Raw genomic sequence first — 20763 nt, forward strand, 5'->3', positions numbered from 1 at the left:
ATGCACTGGAGAAGTCCATGAACAAGATTCTCACTGTGGTTCCCGGTCTGTCCAGGTGGGCACAGGCACAGTTGAGCAGGAAGATGATAGCATCCTCCACACCTAGTCTCGGCTGGTAGGCAAACTGTAGAGGGTCCAGTGATGAGCTGACCAGGGGCTGAAGAAGTGAAAGGACCAGCCTCTCCAGGGACTTCATCAGGTGCGACGTCAGCGCCACCGGTCTGTAGTCTTCGGAGGTGCTGGGACGCACCTTCTTTGGTACTGGTACCAGGCAGGATGTCTTCCACAGCACAGGGACCTTCTCAAGACTCAGGCTGAGGTTGTAGATGTACTGCAGGACTCCACACAGCTGGGTCGCACATGCTTTGAGGACCCTCAGGCTGACACCGTCAGGACCTGCTGCCTTGCCTGGGCGGAGTCTGCACAGCTCCTTCCTCACCTGCTCTGCAGTGAAGGTCTGTCTGCTGTGTGTGTTGGTGGGGGTGGTAAGAGGTGATGGCGGGGGGGGAGGGAATAGGTAGGGCAAAATCAGGAAGGAATTGAGGGGGGGGGGTGTCAGCAAAAATAAGTATTATTATCTTTCGTCTTGTCTTCTTTGGTAAATACTTTATTTTTATTTTGTATTTTTTTGTGTTTTTGTTCTTGTTTTTTTGTGAGTCCAATTGCACATACATGGCGAATAAAGCTGGTTCTGATTCTTAATAAGGAAATTAATTATTCCTCGTTAAATTGGGCACCACCACCGCATAGACAGGTGATTTGGACTAAGCCCGATGGAAACCTAGTCACCTGCAATAATTAAAAGAATACTTTTCTATCAGTTTCAGTTATCAATTAAATTGATCAATTAATTGTATTAATCAATTTCTATCAATCTCAATCTGAAAATGTTTGTTCTCGTAAAACAGTGACCTCAAAACTTTGCAAAAAAAATGAAAGCTCACTGACAACAGCTGGGGTTAGGGGGGTTTTACTACAAAAAAAGGTAATATATTTATAAACATAATATACAGGATAGATTATGACATGAAATGACACATGAGAATAACACAGAAAATAAATGGGCATGGTAAAAGCTATGATATGGATATTCATTTTCTAACCATACCTTTATGGAAAGTAAAATTTAATATCAAATAGCTAGTGGTCACCAGATCTGCTCATTAAAGTACCAAACACATCATCTCACTAACTCAGCTTTGTAGAAGGATGATCCAAGAGGAAGGAGGTGTGTTTCACAGCTCCAGAGCAGTCTTCAGACTGTAGAACACCGGGTCTCTCCCGAGGTGCAGGGCTGGCAGAACCAGATCATCAGTGGATTCGTCAGAAGCCAAGGAGTGGACGGGCTGTCCAACAGGGCAGCATGCGATAGCTTCTCGATAGGGGATGCTTCACCGTGGCACGGATATTCAGCGTCAAAGGGTCACTTTCGTTGTGAATCCTAAATCTTCAGCTTTAAGCCAAAAATAGTCTTTCTCGATTCTTGGGCTTCTACAGCTTTTAGATAGGTGGATTCGAGAGTCAGTTGGTTCCTTCTTGCAAGCTCTTGGTGAAAACACAATTTTGATATAAACTTCAAAATAATTATTTTGCGCCTTTGACTAAAAACTATAAAATAAGCTTGTTCTCAAAAACACGAGCACTAATTTAAGACGACGTTTGACTGTAATAAATAAAACACTGAACTTCGTTGAAACAAAGTCAGGCAGAATTTACTTCTAAAAATAAAGACAAAAATAAACTAGATAGATTTTACAAAATAAAAGACTGTACAATAGGTAAGACTAACACCAAAAGCGATGGAGGTGATGAAATCGCCCTATCGTGTCGCTTGCTCACATTTGTCACATTTTTGATCATCGGTTCATCGTGTCTATCGCATGTAGCAGCCGAGGCAGCAAGCTAACTGAAGCTAACCCCCGGCTCAGCCTACTCTGCTGTTGTGCTAAATGGTAGTTATGCTAGTTCTAACCAGGGGTCTGAATGCTTTTAAAAGAACAGAAATTAGCTCTCAGATGAAGTGTGTGGCTCTTAAAATAGCCGTTGTGTTGTAGTTAGATCAGACCGTCAGTGATTTAACCTCCGTGGCCGTACAGGCTGCTGCCCAATCTCCGGTAAATCAGACTGGGATATGCTTCACTCTTCACTGACGGGTTTCTTCTTCTTCTTCTTCTGGATTTCCGGCAGACTAGATGCCTAAAGGCATGTCACTGCCATCCACAGTCCATAGTTATATCCATTATATTATAGCCACAGGAACAGTCTGGTTTACCCCAAACACTGCAACAATGGCGGCTTTGGTGACCCCGGTGAGCCCCTGGATGTTTCACGGAGAACTTTTATGACTCTTAACGCTATCTCAATGCTGATTGGCTGTCGTGGCACAGCTTCACGCAAAATTTTCAACTTCAAGCGACACACAAAATGAGGCAATGGACGCGATGGACACGATGGACGCTCCATCGCACTGCTCTTATCGCTCGGAAGACGTCGACCGAATCATTTACATTGATTCTGAATGGCAGCTTGACGCTTTCATCGCCTCCATTGCTTTTGGTGTGAATGCACGGTAAGACAAAAACTAAAACAAGACTAGGAGTCTAAAGACTGAGGAGACAAAAAAAGACAAAAGACTATAGAAGAGAAGTGAAAAAATCTGAGAAAATCTTCATTTTCCTGCTTAAACTGGAACAAACACCCTCTTTCCTTTGTCTCCAAAGACAAGAGATATTTTATTATATAAATATAAAAATCCGGCCAAGTGTAGGAATTTAATGGTGAATAAATACATATTAACACATAATATGAATGTTCCCTTAGTTAATAATCCTGTGAAAGTGTCACAGTAACATAAAATAATAACATTTCCATATGTTAAAATAATCATTCTTTTATAGTAGTCTAAATATATTTTGATAATGTGTTAAAATAGAATTCTCAATGGTACATGCATACAGACTAGGACAAACTTAAAATATAATCCTTGGTGGATCCTTAATGTCAATACTTACGTGATTAGGTTAAATATCACCGGATTTATTTGTCAATCTTGATCATAGAACGACCAGAGTCGTTTCAAACAACACTAATTTCTTTACAAATGAATAAAAAACACATCATAACAGTTCACACTTCCCACAATAGTTTTCTTTAAGAACATATTAAAATGTGAGTCTCTGTCTCTTCTTATCAGATCAGGTCTGTAGGTTGATCAGATTCTGTCAGGTTTCTGTGAGGAAATGCGGGGGTCTTGAGTTAGAGTCAGGGTGCAATAAACTTTTTTCTTGAGAAAGTCTTTTCTCCATTAGTTAACAGATACATTTCACCTTTTGACAGTGTCTGTTTGTCCAACATAAACAAAGTCTTACATGGTTCTTTTGTTCACTCTTCAATGAGTTTCAGGTTCCTTTTTTAGGTCAAACGGTCTTGAGAGTGGAGAAGTGGTTCGTAGCTCGGTCAGGGAACAAAAATAAGGCAAAGACAGGCCAGAGATTGGGAGACAGATGAGATGTCTGTTAAGGCATCAGGGATTTTTGATCAGACTGGCATGTGGGGGTGTCATCACAAAATGTGTCCCCATTCTTTTGATGACGACATACGGTATTAGTGCAATGTTTCTTACACTCTTCAGTCTTTGTCTTCTTTTTGTCTTCTCAGTCTTTAGACTCCTAGTCTTGTCTTAGTATTGTCTATTGTACAGTCTTTTATTTTATAACAACTATCTAGTTTATTTTTGTCTTTATTTTTATTTTTTAAGAAACTTTCGGCGTGACTTTGTTGAAAACAAAGTTCAGTGTTTTATTTGATTCATGACATGTTTTTAAATCAGTCGAATGACGTTTTAAGTTAGTGCTTGTGTGTTTGAGAACAAGTTTATTTTATTCCGGCCAGATAAATTAAGCTTTAGTCAACAACGCAAAGTTACCCAAATCCAGTTTTCACCAAGAGCTCGCAAGAAGAGACCAACTGACTCTCTCATCCACCTAACTCAAAGCTGTTGAAGCTGAAGAATCGAGAAAGACTCTTTTTGGCTTAAAGCTGAAGATTTAGGGTTCACAACGAAAATGACCCTTTGACGCTGAACATCCGTTGCCACGATGAAGCGTCCCATATTCGGAGGCTATCGCATGCTGCCCTGTTGGACAGCCCGTCCACTCCTTGGCCTCTAACAAACCCTCTGACGGCCTGTTTCTGCCAGCCCTGCACCTCGGGAGAGACCCGGGATACTGCACGTCTAAAGACTGCTCTGGAGCTGTGAAATACAACTCCCTTCTCTGGACTTCCCTCTACACGGCTGAGTTTGGTGAGATGAAAGTATTTTAATGAGCCGATCTTGTGATCACTGGCCATTTAATAATAAACTTTACTTTCCATAAAGGTATGATTAGAAATTGCATTTCCATATCATAGCTTTTACCATGCCCATTCGTTTTCTGTGTTATTCTCATGTGTCATTTCATGTCATAATCTATCCTGTATATTATGTTTATAAATATATTACCTTTTTTTGTAAAACCCCCCAAACCCCAGCTGCTGTCTGTGAGCTTTCATTCTGTTTTGCAAAGTTTTGAGGTCACTGTACAGAACAAACGATTTCAGATTAAGATCGATAGAAATTGATTAAAACAATTAACTGATAAGAGAAACTAAAGTATTCTTTTACTTCTTACAGGTGACTAGGTTTCCATCGGGCTTAGTCCACTTTACCTCTCTATACGGTGGTGGTGCCCCCTTTTTGAAGAATAATAATTAATTAGCCTAATTGATACCTAATAAGGGGATTCATTTATTTATTATAATACATGTAGTTCTCGCTTCTTATCCTACACTCCCCATGATGTACAAATTAGATATTATTAATATAATGTACTATCTAATAGGATATGCTTACTAACAGCGTGCTCACACTATCCTTTTGGCCGCGGCCAAAACCGGTTTTTCAGCTAAAGTCTAGTACCTTTAAGTAGTGTGAGCGCACCCGCTCCGCGCTCAACTGGGGCCAGCTGGGCCGCCACGGCCCGCTTGAAAGAGGTGGGCTTTAGCGGAGCCGTTTGCACATGTACGAGCACGAGCGTGCGCACGTGCACGCGCACGAGCACGAGCCCTACGGCAGTAGCGTTATGTCCGCCTGTTCGGACATGTAAATAGAAGGACGGACCATGCGCGGACATTTAACAACAACAACAATGGTGGTGAAAGGTTCACGTTGTGTTTACTGCAGATTTGGTCGGATGAAAATATTCAAAAACAGTCGACAAGACGCACAAAAACTCCGAGGTCTGTGGAAAGATTTGTAAACAAAGCCACACACACGCGATCAATGCGTGTGACGTGTTACGGCGTGATGGCGTATGGACAGCAAGAAGTATTGGCCGAGGCCCTGGTAGTGTGAGTACAAACGGGGCTGGGGCGCGGGGGGGAGAGGGAGGGGGGACAAGTACCCTAAAGTCCGGGTCTCGGTCCGGGAGGATAGTGTGATCACGCCCTGAGTACAAACGGGGCTGGGGCGCGGGGGGGAGAGGGAGGGGGGACAAGTACCCTAAAGTCCGGGTCTCGGTCCGGGAGGATAGTGTGATCACGCCCTTACAGTGTTTTGCTTAAAAACATGTCAAGGTAATGAAAGTCATCCTGTTATATTATTAGTCCATTTTGAAAAGAGAAACCCTTGATGCATGGTCACCAATTTGTCTTGGTCATAACTGCCCCATCAACAAACCATGCATGTCAGCTTGAAATAGGAATTCTCCTTCCAGTCCCTGAATACTGTGTATACTATATCAACATTTGTGGAGCTTGTGGTCGTCTGGCCACAGGCATTTGATGTAGATTTTCTCAAAGACTTCTTTGGGAATTGTTCATATGGGCTCGGGCCAGAACTGAGTATTGAATGATGGATACTTCACTACCTCAAGTGACTCTCTTTGGCCTCATATAACTTTACAACCTAATTTAACCCCTTTGGTCTGTAAATTAGGTGTCATAAAAATGAAAGAAAAACATCACAAGCAGGCCTCACTGCCCTACTGATCAAGAAATGTGTCTATGACACCAACGGCACTGGGGACCCACAGGTGCATCCATGTCAATGCCTTGTCAAATACCAAGCTGCCAGAAGGGGAATGGGTGAGGCAGGGGAGAGCTAAATGTAAAGGGGCCAAATTATAACAGATTGCCAACCCTAAACCTCTGCCCTTAAGCCAAAAATTGTCTTTAGCGATGAGGGTGCCAGTAACAGCATAATTGATGATTGAGTCCCATCTGCCTCTGTCTACTATTTTGGAGAAAGCTTATCCTTTTGTTCTGTCTCAACCAAACCTTCAAACTGTGCTGGCAAAATCCCCTCTTCTCTCCCCCTTGTCCTCGTTATAAGCACAAAGCTCTTAGTCCAAGCCCGGTTTACCCTCAGACACGGGCAGCATGGGGAGAGACTGGGAAAAGCCATATACAACCATGACATATCGTATTCCCTATCGTATGGGAGAAGAGTGACAAAGACAAACACAATTGTGCTTAAACTGCCAAATCATTTTCTTTAGATTGCGAAAGATGTTTTGTGTGCATGTGTGTCATTTTCCTTCTAGATTTCAATGAAAGCTGTATAAGCTCTGAATAGTGTTGTGTATTAGGTATGTTTGTGGTGAATATCTCTTAAAGATATTTATAGGTCACTTACTAGACAGCTGTTATTGCTCAGTAATGCATCAATGAAGCCATATGTTTCCATAGACAAGAGCCCTTAAATGCATTTCTCACTCTCTTAAACACAGACAGAACCAAGCACACTGGCATGTATGTGCTCGCTGTATGATTAATGGGCTTCAGAACTAGGGAACTTGTTCAATGTGACACAAGCTTTTGTCTCTGTGTTTCATCCCCTTCCTCATCCTGACAGCCACCAGAGTTTCCCTCTCTTTGCAACCAGCTACTGCTGGCTGATGCACTGGGGCGGGAGGATGTGATATGAGCTGACAGCACAGTAATAACCCATGCAAATTAACAGGATGGGGTGTAAATACAAATGCTAAAAGCACAATAGAAAAGTGATTAAAAAGCATTTCAGTGTCTTTTATCTCATGGTGCTGCTGATGCTGGGGAATAAAAGGAACAGGCTTACTACTGTGGTACTGTGACTCGTGCCAGCACTTTTTTTTCCTGTCTTGAGAGAACTTAACTTTGATTGTTTTTCAGGCTGCGTTCTATCTCCTGCACTGCCGCAATCATACCACATCCAACCTCGTGACTTCCCAAAATAAGGGCAATAAGCCCTTTGGCAGTGTTTTACATTTCACTCAGCTGAACTCAGTTTGGAATGCATGTTTGTTTTTTCCCTTCGCAAGAAATGACTGTTTTACATGCTTGTTTATGTGTCTCAACGCCCATATGAACATTCACATACCTCTCTATTAGGATCAAACTTAGCCTTGGAGCAGAATTCAAGCAACAGTGGGGCATATGCTGTGTGCACTGCCAAGAGTTGGCAGTGTAAACTTTGTTATGTTTTTTTGGATGCCAGAATCATATCCTCAAGCCTACGAGTAATGTTAAGATCATAGAACTGGCTCAGGAAAGGTCCAATTAACTTCCATTCCAGACTCCACTGAGATGGATATTTGTTGAAAGAGTCAATTAAATTGACATTTTTTCATTTCCAGGTGTTAATCTGCATTAATGTGGCATGTCTGTTTCGACTGCTCATGTTTAACACTTAATGTACATAATAATATCTTGGTGACATTGACAGAGAGACATATTTGCAAGAATGAGTTGTACAAAACACCAACGAAAGAGGACAAAAGGGACCTCATATGTAATTTCCAGACACATATGGTGAACAAGATGAAGCAGTTGGATGATATTGTGAGAATGTTCTTCAGCTGAAGTAAACAGGTTTCAAGCTCTTGTGTCAGCTAGTATCAGCAAATATGTTGCTTAGTAGCTGGCTCTAACCTCTGACCTCCTCCGTGGAGGAGAATTCAAAAAGAAAAGTCAGTTAATAAAATATATTCTGCTATAGTGGCAGAAGACAGAATTGTGCTTACTACCTTCATCTTACAAGGCATTTGCCAGCCTCTCACCCTCCATCTGTATTCTCTCTGGCTTTTGTTACAGATGTGTGCATAAGAGACGCAGTCAGTGTGATATTGTCACTCTGGCACTAAGAGGAGGGAAATATGTTTTAGATGTTCAGGGGTACACTTGTGTCTCTTTCTGTCCGTGCTATTATTTCCAATTTCAACTCTGAAGAACCTCTCCAAATTGAGACAAGACATTGTTTTGCAGATTTATGATGCTGCCACCTCAAGTCTCTCTTTCAAAACGGTTTGAAATACGAACATGAATGGGGATTTTCTATATGCCAAGCTATTGGCCTCACTATATTCACTCTACTTGCTACAGATAAGTTAAATCTGCATGTCCCTTTTTCATTGTCAAATAAATCCAAACAAATTACCATCCTTACAAATGCTGATGGGAATTAGTGTAGGCTAAAATAAAAGCAAATCTCATCAATGGAGCATTTAGAGCTCTTTTGTGACTAAATGGCAGGCTTCCACATAGGATAGTTGGTGACTCAAGCACAAGATGTGTATAAAACCTAATATGGAGTAAACAAAGAAACAAGCAGCAATATCAGGCAATCGTGAGCTGTCTGAAATTGAAAACCTTCACTAAATAATTGCACTAATGTTCCTTTCGTGATTGCTATTTAAATAGACTTCTACTTTAATTTTGGTTTCAAATATTAGCTGCTGTTCAGGAATGCCAGCTTTCACCTCTAGGTATCAAGACACTTCAAACTAAACCTATAGTGTCATTTATGAGATTACCAAGATATTTTGATTCAGTTGCTCCATCCATTTTCAATACTCACTTATCCTCAAACCTATCCCAGCATACATTGGGCGAGAGAGGGTGTACATTTTGCAGAGGTCACCAGTCTATCATAGGGCTGGCGTAAACACATGCATACTCCCAGTACGGTCATTGTAACGTATTCAAATAATACAAGTTAGAACAGTGGAAAGAGGAGAATGTCATGAGTTCACTTGCTCAGTTAGGATTCTTCAGCTGTCAGAAAAACATGTGTCATGAAATACAATAGTGGTTTTGAGAAGATTACTCTGAAAAGTGAAATGCCTTGGACCATCATTTAACTGGGTTAAATAATTCTAACTATATTGATTGGTTACTTTAAGACTCCTGGGCTCACAATAAAAGAGTACATCTTCATCAAATATTTATCACAGAATTACTGTCAGTAAAAGTAAGCCAAGGATGACCTTGGTGCTTTTTCTTTGCCTTGCTCTCCATACACCACCTTCATCCACTATAAATAAACCTCCTGAGATGTCGACTCGAGGCTAGGGTGCTTAGTACAAGGGGATGTTGGGAGTGTTTCTTGTGAGTCCAAATGTCTCCAGAGCTCTAAACCCCTAATTATGAGGCCAGGGAAAGCAGTCTCTTGGGAGCATTAAACATGCTCCTGTTCTGCACATCCACCAGTCCCATTTGCAGTATTTTCTTTCTGTTCTTATTTCTTTTCTCTTTTTTTTGGAAAGACAGCAGGATAATGGTGCTTGAGGATATAGAACAAGAAGGAGGAGGTAAACGAGAGATAGAAGGAGAGATCATTATTGAAGCAACTGGCACGGCAGTACTGCCAGGAAGAAAAGGAAGTAAATGCTGCCTTTAATGCACCACTGTGCAGCTGAACTCTGAACATTGGAAAAATAAAGAATAACTGAAGGGACTGAAGGCCTCTTTTCTATTCTTTTTTTCTACACACTTGCAGTGTTCGACTGTTAAGTTTTTTAAGTTTCAGGAGGCTTTTATACCACTTAACCAGCTATTACTATATATTGCCATGAACCAATAATATATGGCCCAAAAGATTCAAATCATTTCTGAAGAAATGTGTGGCAATCTGAATGCCAGGCACAGATTGTCTGTATGCTGTGTAGCTATGTAGTTTTTCTTATGTAATGGAAGGGAGAGATAGTGGGATTGTATATCTGTTCTTCAATCTTTTGAGTATTTAAAGAAACCTTTGCTTTTGATATTTTTTTTCCTGAGACGTCTGCACATTGCTGAGCAGAATGTGGTGACTTTTTTGCATTTGGTCTCTCTCTGTTTTGTGTGTGCTCTATATCAGCATCATCATAGGCAATAACCTTGTCAAGAGAGAAATCTAATTATTTATCTTTTGTTATGCAGTTCTCAGTACATGTTTGCACTGAGAATCAAAAACTCTGATCAATATACAGCTCTCCTGAACTAACTAGACCAGAAGGTTGTGTTAGTGATTTAATCTAATTAAACAAAGCATCTCCCTATTAGTGATATGGATAAGTACTTATCAGGAGATTATCGATACTGGTGGAAACTTGCAATTTGACAGTAATTCATTAATTAATTTAATCTAATAAATTTGGATTTCGTGATATTAGCTTTGTCTAAATTAAACGTTTTTTAACTGCATACAACATCAATTGGAGCAATTTGCAGACCAAAAATTGACAATTGTGACTCCAGCAAGCTTTTACAAAGTAGAGTTCAAGCTGTTAAATGGAATAAAGCGGCCAATATTATACATCTATAAAGTTGTTTTTGTTCTGCATACTGGAGCAACTTCCCTGTAGTTGAGGCATGTCACTTGACATTGCTTCTGTGTTAGGTGAATGATTGGTCAGGGACAGACACTTCTGACAACTGATAATATGCCAAGTTGAGACAGGCTTGTCAGTAAGCTAATGGAGTGTTCTAAGGTTAATTTACTACCATATGAATCCCATCAATATGCAATTAAGTAATGTGGAAACACAGAGGCACCCAGACATGCAGCTAAATCCCCACCAACTCCAACCCAACCTTTGATCAATTAATTTCTGTGACATGTCTGTTTAAAACTGCTTTGAGTGGTCTTTGCGCAGCTGACCATCATCTGCTGCAGTGTTGTCAGTTAAAACTACAGTAGCTTGTTCATATTTCCCTGATTCAGCCACAATATGGTCTATGAGGTATTCACATTCATATGTTTGCGACCATATATGGAATAGAGTAGGACAGTGTGTTGAACAGTTGATTATCCAGGGGATGTAAGAGATTTCCATTCATTACCTTCCTCCCAGTGCTCCTCGATAATGCTGTGAAGTCTTGCTCCTGTGTTTTTCCTTTACACTGACATGACATACTTGCTGGGATCCCTGGAGACATCCAGACACAGGGTTAGTGATATGATATGTATGATATTTCTTTACCTTATCAGCCTCACCTGACTCACATGAGCCCTGGGGAGTTTTGAACATATTGTCCCAACCATTCAGTTACCATTTTAAGTGGAGATTCTCAGCAGATTATTGTGCTAGATAGATAAAGCAGGTCTGCAGATTTGTTTTAGTCAGTTTTATTTTAAACGTCTCAGCACAACAGCATTTCTTTTTCTCTGTTCTTACTTCCTTGCTCTTACTCTGCTGCCATATTTCCAATGCTGCCTCCACCTACATGTATAACCCTAAAATGACATTTAATCACAAAATAACTTGTGGATTGCCCGGAGCAAGTTAAAGTGGAATTTCCTTTGAACATTTTAAGAATATCTGAGGTAGCATCAGTGTTCATAAAATGTTTTGGGATATTAATTCACAAAGCTTTCTTTCTTTCCTCCACAGCACCTCCAAACAACATCTCAGTGGTGGCAGAGAACACTCCAGCCCCATTCAGTCGATACCAAGCCCAGAATTTCACTCTCATCTGCACTGCAAAAGGAGGGAAACCAGCCCCATCAGTGAGTTGCTGTTGAAGATACACCGAGCTGCTGGTCCACTAGGGACCAGCCTTTACAGCACACAGATCCCTGTTGTTTACAGAGAAACAGAAACTGTGTTGAATGTTGCTGACAGGGATTTTTTTTAATAGATATCAGCAAACAAACCACTAGGTGTTATAACATTTTTAATGTTGCAGTAAAAAGGCTCTATAAACAGGTTTTTCAGAAGTTGCTTTACAACAGCACAATCCTCGATCCCAATATTTCCCACAGACATACAAGCTCCACAGGCCATGCCGTACATAAAAAAACACTGTATTCCTGCAGCCATGTAAAGTATCTGTCACCAGAACATATGTTACATTCATTACAGATTGACATGTGATTAATTACCAGTGCTAATTTAGTCATGTTATGTAGTCATTAAAAAAGGTACATCCGATTTAGGAACACATTAGTGTTATTGATGGTCACACATTGATGGGAAATTAATCTAATAACAGTGACATAATGGTCATGATTGCACACTGTACACACTCATACATGTACGCGCATGAAAATACCAAGGTGCACATGTAAGCAATCAAGCGAATACAAGAGCACACACTCTCACATACTTTTTTTTCTTAACTTTTTGAAGTGCAAGACAAGGTCTTGTGAATATCCAAAGTATATGCCCCTGCGGTGGTGGCATATGAGTTTGCGGACACTGTTTGAGAGTGCTCGCTCACTGTTTGTTCCCACCGGGTCATTAATCATCGTCAATGGGTGTATGGTAATGGACTCCAGACCCTGAGCACACCTATCTCCTGCAATTATGAGCCTGGTGAGAGGTGAATACAAGGTGAATATGATTTCCGTCTCTCAGGTACTTCCTGATGGTGTGATGAGTGAGATTCTCCCCTCTTGTGATTTCACAGGGAGCCTCAAGCCACTAAAGCTCAGCTCATTTTTCCAGCGCTTAATGGAAGAAAAGAGATCCGGAAGGTTCCAGCTGCTCAGTAAGCCTGTGTCAGTCACATTGTTGATAATTAGCTTTGTCAGTGACTTAGAAAGCAAATGATCCAAGTCACAGTTGAAATAAAAAGAGAATTTAAAAGACTCTTTGGCCCCGTTCACCATTTGCCGATTGCAGAAAAAAATTATTTGGTATTAGATATATTGAAAGGTTTTGATATTGCCTCAGACAGCAAAGAAGCTTTGTGCTGCAAAGACAGTTTATGGTAATTTCAATCCAGCAAGTATTTACAAGAAGGAGGTATACTTTATTAATCTTTATTAAATAACATTTTTTCACTCTTTGAATTTGTGTATTGTCTCACCCAAATACACAAACATGCACAGAAATAATGTAAGGAGAGAAGTCAGAGTGAAGGTGCCTCAAGCAGTTGGGGGTCCAATGCCTTGCTCAAGGGTATCTCTGCAGTACCCAGCAGGCAAACTGGCATCTCTCCAGCTACCAGTTGACACTGCTTACTTACATCTAGGTGCTTAATATGATTCCATATACTAACATAATCTGTCATTTCAAAAAAATATTCCAACACAATGGACAAATTACACATGGACAATGACAAATTGGTTTTATCATGTATCATAAAAAAGCTGATTATTGCAGGAGGAAGCATACTGTGCAGCTACTGCAATGGTGTACTGAAGATTACTATAGTGAATGAAAGGAAGCAATGCGAAGAAGTTGTGATTTTTTTTGTAATGGTACAAAATATGGAATAGTCAGATAAAGAGGCATTAGGAGAACAAATACAACTCAATAAACCTGTCAGTAAAAGCAGCCTGATATGCTGTATCTTAAGATAATGCAGTATTACCGAGAACGTAAAAATAGAAAGTTGAGTTGTCCATCATTTGTTCCAGGCTGTTAAGCGTAAATGATTTTTGACACACAGTTAGTCAGGAAAAGTAGCAGTAATAGCCAAAAAGCATGGAATTGAGGCGTCTGTGTGTATCTTTTTACATATATTAGTTTTTTTTTTGTGGGCATACAAGCTGTTTCTTGTAATGTAATGTATTGTTTCCCAGACATTCTTGGTTGCCTTTAACAGCCTATGGCCTGACCTCTATCACCAAAACCGAAGTTGGCTGTGGCTCTGCTGCACTGCATAGATCTGCTGTCAGTTGCGTTGTGGTGCTGGCTGATGGAGTGATTTTTAAAAAGCAAGTTAGCATTATTGTTAATATGATTGTAATTCATTTTACAGCATTATACCAACATGATGCTAGTCAATTATGATCAGTCTCACGGTTTTGGGTGGTACTTATTTTCAGCTATGGATTGTGCAGGCACAAGCAACAGAATGCTGATAGCGCTAATAACCAAGCCCCCATCACAGTGACTTCCTGGTTGATCCAACCCGGAAGTGCCAAAAACTCCAGTTCTCTGAGTGTCCACTAGGACTAGTAGTTTGCACAGAGGAGCAATTTCTCATTGACCCCCATGTTAAACAGGCAGTTTTCACAGCATAATTAAACCTATTTAAGGCCCGGTACAAAAAACCATTTAAGTCTGTATGTTTAGGTCATATCTCCATGACAACCCTGAGGGGGGTGATTTTTTTTTTGTACCAGGCAATTTCTTCGGAGGTTAAAGTTTATGAATAATTAGGGGTGCGGCCTCTTGAGTGACAGCTAGCCGCTGGCCCTCACTTCGCCTCGGAGCTATACGTCAGCCAGATCGCTGTATCTCCCTCCCTCAAATATCACATCAATGCCCTTTTTTTGGTAAGAGGAAATGAGGAGCAGTCAAAGTCTGACAAGATTGCGAGTACGATTGGATCAAGTTGAGAGAACGGACCTCAAGAGGAGAGGCTACGTCCATTTTTTAATACAGTCTATGCTAATAACAAAGGTTTTGTGAAAGTTCCACAGAGAACCTTTTAATTAGAAATAATGAGCTATGAGGGCTGTCCTCGTCTCAAACAAACACAGAAACTCATATTGTGCACCTTTATGTTTCAGTTCACCATCCAGATCCAGCAGCCAGGCAAAATCTTTTCAAAACAAAATGCATTTACTGGAGCCCCTGGAAAGTAATCTTAAGGGAATCACCGAATCAAATGTCAACAGAAAAATAACAAGCTATGTCTCCTCCATCTTCAGGCTCATTTTGTTTCCAAGGTGGCTTTTTTTAACCAATCCTACCTATCCTACCGAGACAGAAACAACAGTGGTAAACTTTAAAAGTCATGTGCACCTACACAGGTGTTCTCATTACTCTGTCTGAAGTTGATGTAGCTAAAGTGTTCTAAAAGTTTTCTAATGTCACCAAAGTTGAGAAGTATATGGTTTGAAAAACAAGCACAAGATGGCACCACTGTGGCAGATGAAACAAAATTAGCAGAAGAGTCAGATGTAAGTCAAGTTCAGTTTGTACACACCCACACAGTCCTGAGAAGAGGTTTAATCAGCCAATAGAAATGAAAACATCTATCTGAACACCATGAATGTGAAGGGCCTTTAATGTTCTTAGTGCAAATTACATTTAGGCATTGTGTTAGCCAGAATACTATTGGAGGAATTGTATTTGCAGTCTCACTAGGCTTCCCAGTCCTGCACCTTAAATCTTCATTGAGATCTCTTACTATGGTCCTTAGTCAGCGGCAAAGCAAAAATAAATATTCATTTGTAAATGGCCTGCGTTGAGTCCTTTGAGAGGTAGAGCTTGCTTTCATATTTCATCTCATCTCATCTTCAACCGCTTATCTGGGGTCCGGTCGGGTCGGGTTGCTTTCATATTTGTTTTTGATATATTTTCTTTGCAGGGTTGTCATAGCAGGTTATCTCTGTAGCAAACAATAGATAAATGATGCCAAATGACGTGCCAAATTGTAGCATACCAAGTTGTTATAAAATGATCAAAGCTAAACTTATATCTACTGTCAAAGTTAATAACAGGTTGCAAAAACAGCAATTACCAGATAAAAATAACCCACTGTTATGGACTCATTATATCGTCTATCACAGCTGACACGATCCCCATTCACTAAAGAATTGGCAAAAGTATCACACTTAAACTGTGACCATTTGTTCTACTAGTAGTTGTGTGGCTGCAACGTCAAACAGCACCCTTTGCTATTTTGATGAAACTCATATAGTCTTTGTCGATGCTGTTGCCCCGGGGCTTGTTGCAAAATGAGCTGTTGTCAGCTCTATTTTCAATGTCATATCATTGCAAAGCCTGGTCTCAATAGTGGCACACAACTTGCAAGACGTTGGCCTGATTTTTCTATCTAAATATGACTATTCCGTACTATGTCTCATTTGAAATCATCTTTGTTATTACTAAAGCGTACTTAATCTTTGTGAGACTATAATAAATTAATTCCGCAATGCACTGACTATAAAGATTGTCTTGCACGTGTCATGCATGAAGCAAATTTTGTATCTACTCAGCAGTACCACAGCATGTAATTGTGACATAAATTCAGCCATTCTTTATCAAAATTAGTTTTACAATAGATACTGAGTGAACATTAATTTAGAGAAAGTACTTTTAAACCTGCAATAACTGCAGTATTTTTTGGGCCACTTGTGAACAGCGGAAAGAAGTTGTAAGCACAACTTTGGCATATCACCTTTTAACTTGATATGTCAATCTTGCAAACAGTTGCTCATTTACACACCCAGCAGTAAGAGCAACATTTAATTCATTAGGAGTTGTCTGTGTCCACCTGCTTCATGCTAGGGTCTACTCACACTAACCATTTGTACCGTGCCCACCCACAAATCCCAGCTAAAGTCTTGTTCGTATAAAGTTATTTCTATTTTTGCTCTGTTTTTGGTCTCAAGTCTCCACAGTGCTGTGTCAGCGCTGGAGTACGGTTTGGATACACCGCTTAGCATTTTGGGATGGGGAGAAAAATTGGTCGGACTTGTTTGCATTTCTTAAAAATAATCATTATTATCTTGGGCAGCACAAAGCTCCCAGATACAGCTTCAGGGCCCTTGCAAAATAGATAGCAGGGATAGTGGAAGGGGAGGCGAATGCCTAACATCTGGCCTTCACTGTTCCTATATATATCGTTACTACAAAAAGTAATGCACGGTGTATTTATTGCTGGAGAAATCATGTCCACAGTAAAGAAGGATATCAGGTGACGTAGAATAAGGCTGCTAAACTATGAAAAGCATAAACACAGAGGAATGTGGATGGGTCTAAAAACACAGGACTTTCATCCCGGGGACCAGTGCTAGAGTCATTGTTCTTGTCTCGTCATTGTTTGTGTCCCAGAAGTAAACACATTTTTGTGCATAAGTTTTTGTAAGATATCAAATGAATCTGTTGATGAAATTAAGTTGCATCTGGCCCATGAGAGACAAGCAGTGCTGAATGTCAGCAATGTATATCTAGGAAACCAGACTAGGTCTCTCCTAATTACTAAACTCCTGGGTAAAATATTTGGCTCTACTATGTTCACTAGCTAATTGCTGACTTTGTCCGTCTGGTGTTTGGTGCTAAGCAGGTAGTGTACTGTGGGTTTTTAGAGCTTAGCTGCCTGGTGCAGATGTGATGAGAGCAGTGAGAGTACACCAAAAGTCGTGGCCAGACACAATGAGTTGGAATTTACTATAAAACTCGAGAAAACAACAATTATAAAAAGATACTGATTATGCCTGCTTTAAGGATAGGGTCATTTAAGGTCCACCCACATGTTATGTTCCCAGGCATCAACAATTTGCAACAATTTCCTGCTGCAAGAAAACACAACCAAGGTCTTATCTCTGCACGCACTGCTTAAAAAATGGTTGCTGATAATATAAAGTGAAGAGAAAAATTGGTAGGAAGGACAAAAGCAGCTGATTATGCTGCAGATCAGAAATATTCCCTTCAACTAATTAAAACAAAACATATGGTGAAGCTGCACAGTGTTTATTATTACCTATTGTATTGTTATTTGTAAAAGTAACTATGATGAATTAACAATTAAAAAAAATATATAGATAATGATAATATTTTGTGTGTGGGAGAGAAAAAGAGAACGAGTGGGTGAAAAGAGAGTAAAAATCTGCATCTACATGTAAGGCTTTCACAACTGAACTACATGACAATCTCTGCTTTTTAATGTAATTTAATGCAACATTTGGTTTTATCTATCTATCTATCAACAGAGTCACTTTTTTTTGTTTTTGGTGTGGTCCTCCGAAGAAAAATATATACACTGATCTGTTGCTATGCAACATCATTTTTGCGTCTTTTCAGCATCCATTGTCATGTCTAACACGTCATTCTGGCTTAGTATAGAAATTTGAAAGTGTTGAAGTTCATCCAACACTGCTATGGTTGCTTTATGTCATTAACAGCAGTTTTAGAAGGCTCCTGCTTTACCTTCAATTCAATTCAATTTTATTTACAGTGCCTAATCATAACAAAAGTTTTCCCAGGACACTTTACAGAGTAGGTATAGACCACACTCTACAACTTATTTATGATTTACATAGAACCAACAATTCCCCCATTGAGTACGGTGGCAACAAAAACCTACCCTTTAACAGGCAGGAACTTTGGACAGACCCATCTCTGTTGAGGACGGATATCTGTCTTGACCGTTTGGAGAAGAAGAAAAGAAGAAAGAAAGAGAGAAAAGATGGACAGATGGACAGAGAGAGACAAAAACTCCCAGAGAGGCAAGCAACCACAAAAGTAACAGAGACTATAGTGAAAGCTAAAGTAATGTAAATATGATTTACATGTTATGTTAATACAGCAGAACACCAAGAAACAGGCAGAGCTGGAGTGACATAACATGGCAATGACAATAATTATGGTGGCAAACATGGAGTTGAATTAGTTACATGCATTGGTGAGACATGAATGATACAGACGGACAGGATAAAAAGCAACAGTATTATCCCCCGGCAGACTAGGCCTATGGCAGCATCATTAAGCATAACAAAATCCGTTTTGGCCCCCTACATGCAGGCTCTAAAAGAAATTGAATGCCAATAACACCAAAGCTAAGGGCTTGTAAGCCCTAGCTTTAAGCTTTATCAAAGAGGAAAGTTTTAAGTTTACTCTTAAATATTCAAGATTCAAGATTCAAGAAGCTTTATTTAACCCCGAGGGAAATTATTGTGCAACAGTTTCAATACAAAGGTGGGAAAGGATCAGAGTGACAATAAGCAATGACAATAAACATAAATCAAATCAAAATAAGCTAACATAAAATAAATCAAACAATAACTAAATGTGACAGAGTGCAACGGACATTGTGGTTAAATGTAGGTATATACAATATACAACAATACGAACTGTGCAGTTTAGCAGCATATTGAAATAAGATAAGTACAAACTAAATAAGTGATAAGGAGCGATAAGTGATAACAGTGTTAAAAGTGTAGCAGCATTTCTTACTGAACTAAGTTACAGTAAAGTACAGTAGAGTGTAGCAGCATTTCTTGCTGAAATAAGTTACAGTACAACTAAATAAAGTGATGCAGTAATATAATGTGACAAGTGACATTTGCTCAGGAAACAGTGTCTCCACTGTTCCTTACCTGACCGGGGGGAAATGAATTATACAGTTTGATGGCCACAGGAAGAAAAGACTTCCTCCGGCGTTCAGTGTTACACTGGGGGAGAATGAGTCTATAACTGAAGTTGCTTCGGCTGGAGGTCAGCAGCTGGTGGAGAGGGTGAGTGTTGTTTTCCAGGATGCTGTGCAGTTTAGACAGCATCCTCCTCTCAGACACCATCACCAAAGAGTCCAGATGGACCCCCAGGAAGGAGCCAGCCTTCTTGATGATCTTACTGATCCTCTTGGCGTCTGCTGCCCCAGCACACAACAGCAAAGAAGATGGCACTGGCTACCACCGACTAGTAGAACATCCTCAGCATGGTGTTACATACATTGAATGACCGGAGCCTCCTGAGGAAATAGAGACGACTCTGGCCCTTCTTGTAAACAGCCTCAGTGTTGTTGGACCAGTCCAGTTTGTTATCCAGGTATACTCCAAGGTATTTGTAATCCTGGGCAACATCCACAGTCACACCGTTGATGGAGATGGGTGTGGGGGCAGATTTACTCCGGCGGAAATCCACCACTAGCTCCTTAGTCTTGGTGGGGTTTAGAATCAGGTGATTAGCTGCACACCAGTCGAGTCCACAACGCCCCTGTACTCCTCCTCCTTCCCTTCACTGACACAGCCAACAATTGCAGAATCGTCAGCAAACTTCTGCAGGTGGCAGGACTCAGAGAGGAACTGAAAGTCTGAGGTGTACAGGGTGAACAGAAAGGGGGAAAGAACAGTTCCCTGTGGAGCTTCAGTGCTGCTGACCACAGTGTCAGACACTCCGTCCTGCCGTCTGACATACTGTGGTGGACCCGTCAAGTAATCCGTAATCCAGGAAACCAGGGGAAGGTCCACCTGCATCGCCGTCAGCTTACTTCCCAGCAGAGCAGGCTGGATGGTATTGAACGCACTGGAGAAGTCCATGAACAAGATTCACACAGTGGTTCCCGGTCTCTCCAGGTGGGTGCAGGCACAGTGGAGCAGGAAGATGATAGCGTCCTCCACACCTAGTCTCGGATGGTAGGCAAACTGTCGAGGGTCCAGTGATGAGCTGACCAGGGGCCGAAGAAGTGACAGGACCAGCCTCTCCAGGGACTTCATCAGGTGCAACGTCAGCGCCACTGGTCTGTAGTCTTCGGAGGTGCTGGGACACACCTCCTTCGGTACTGGTACCAGGCAGGATGTCTTCCACAGCACAGGGACCTTCTCAAGACTCAGGCTAAGGTTGAAGATGTACTGCAGGACTCCACTCAGCTGGGTCGCACATGCTTTGAGGACCTTCAGGCTGACCTGCTGCCTTGCCTGGGCGGAGTCTGCACAGCTCGTTCCTCACCTGCTCTGCAGGGAAGGTCGTTCTGCTGTGTGCGTTGGTGGGGGTGGAGAGAGGTGATGGCGGGGGGCGGGGACAGGTAGGGCAAAGTCAGGAAGGAATTGAGGGGGAGGGGGGGGTATCAGCAGGGCTGGAGGTT

General features: G+C 40.9%; 1 protein-coding gene across 1 annotated transcript in view; it reads left to right on the forward strand.

Annotated features, from left to right (window-relative positions):
- igsf21a (immunoglobin superfamily, member 21a) overlaps positions 1-20763 on the forward strand; it is a gene marked incomplete at both ends in the record, with an annotated part of 253389 nt that overhangs the window by 196359 nt on the left and 36267 nt on the right. Inside the window, one exon of the mRNA XM_083938799.1 lies at positions 11670-11785. Coding sequence (XP_083794925.1) covers positions 11670-11785 — 116 coding nt within the window. The remainder of the gene's footprint in view (positions 1-11669; positions 11786-20763) is intronic.

This window comes from Echiichthys vipera (genome assembly GCF_963691815.1).
Source record: "Echiichthys vipera genome assembly, chromosome: X".
NCBI lineage: Eukaryota > Metazoa > Chordata > Actinopteri > Perciformes > Trachinidae > Echiichthys > Echiichthys vipera.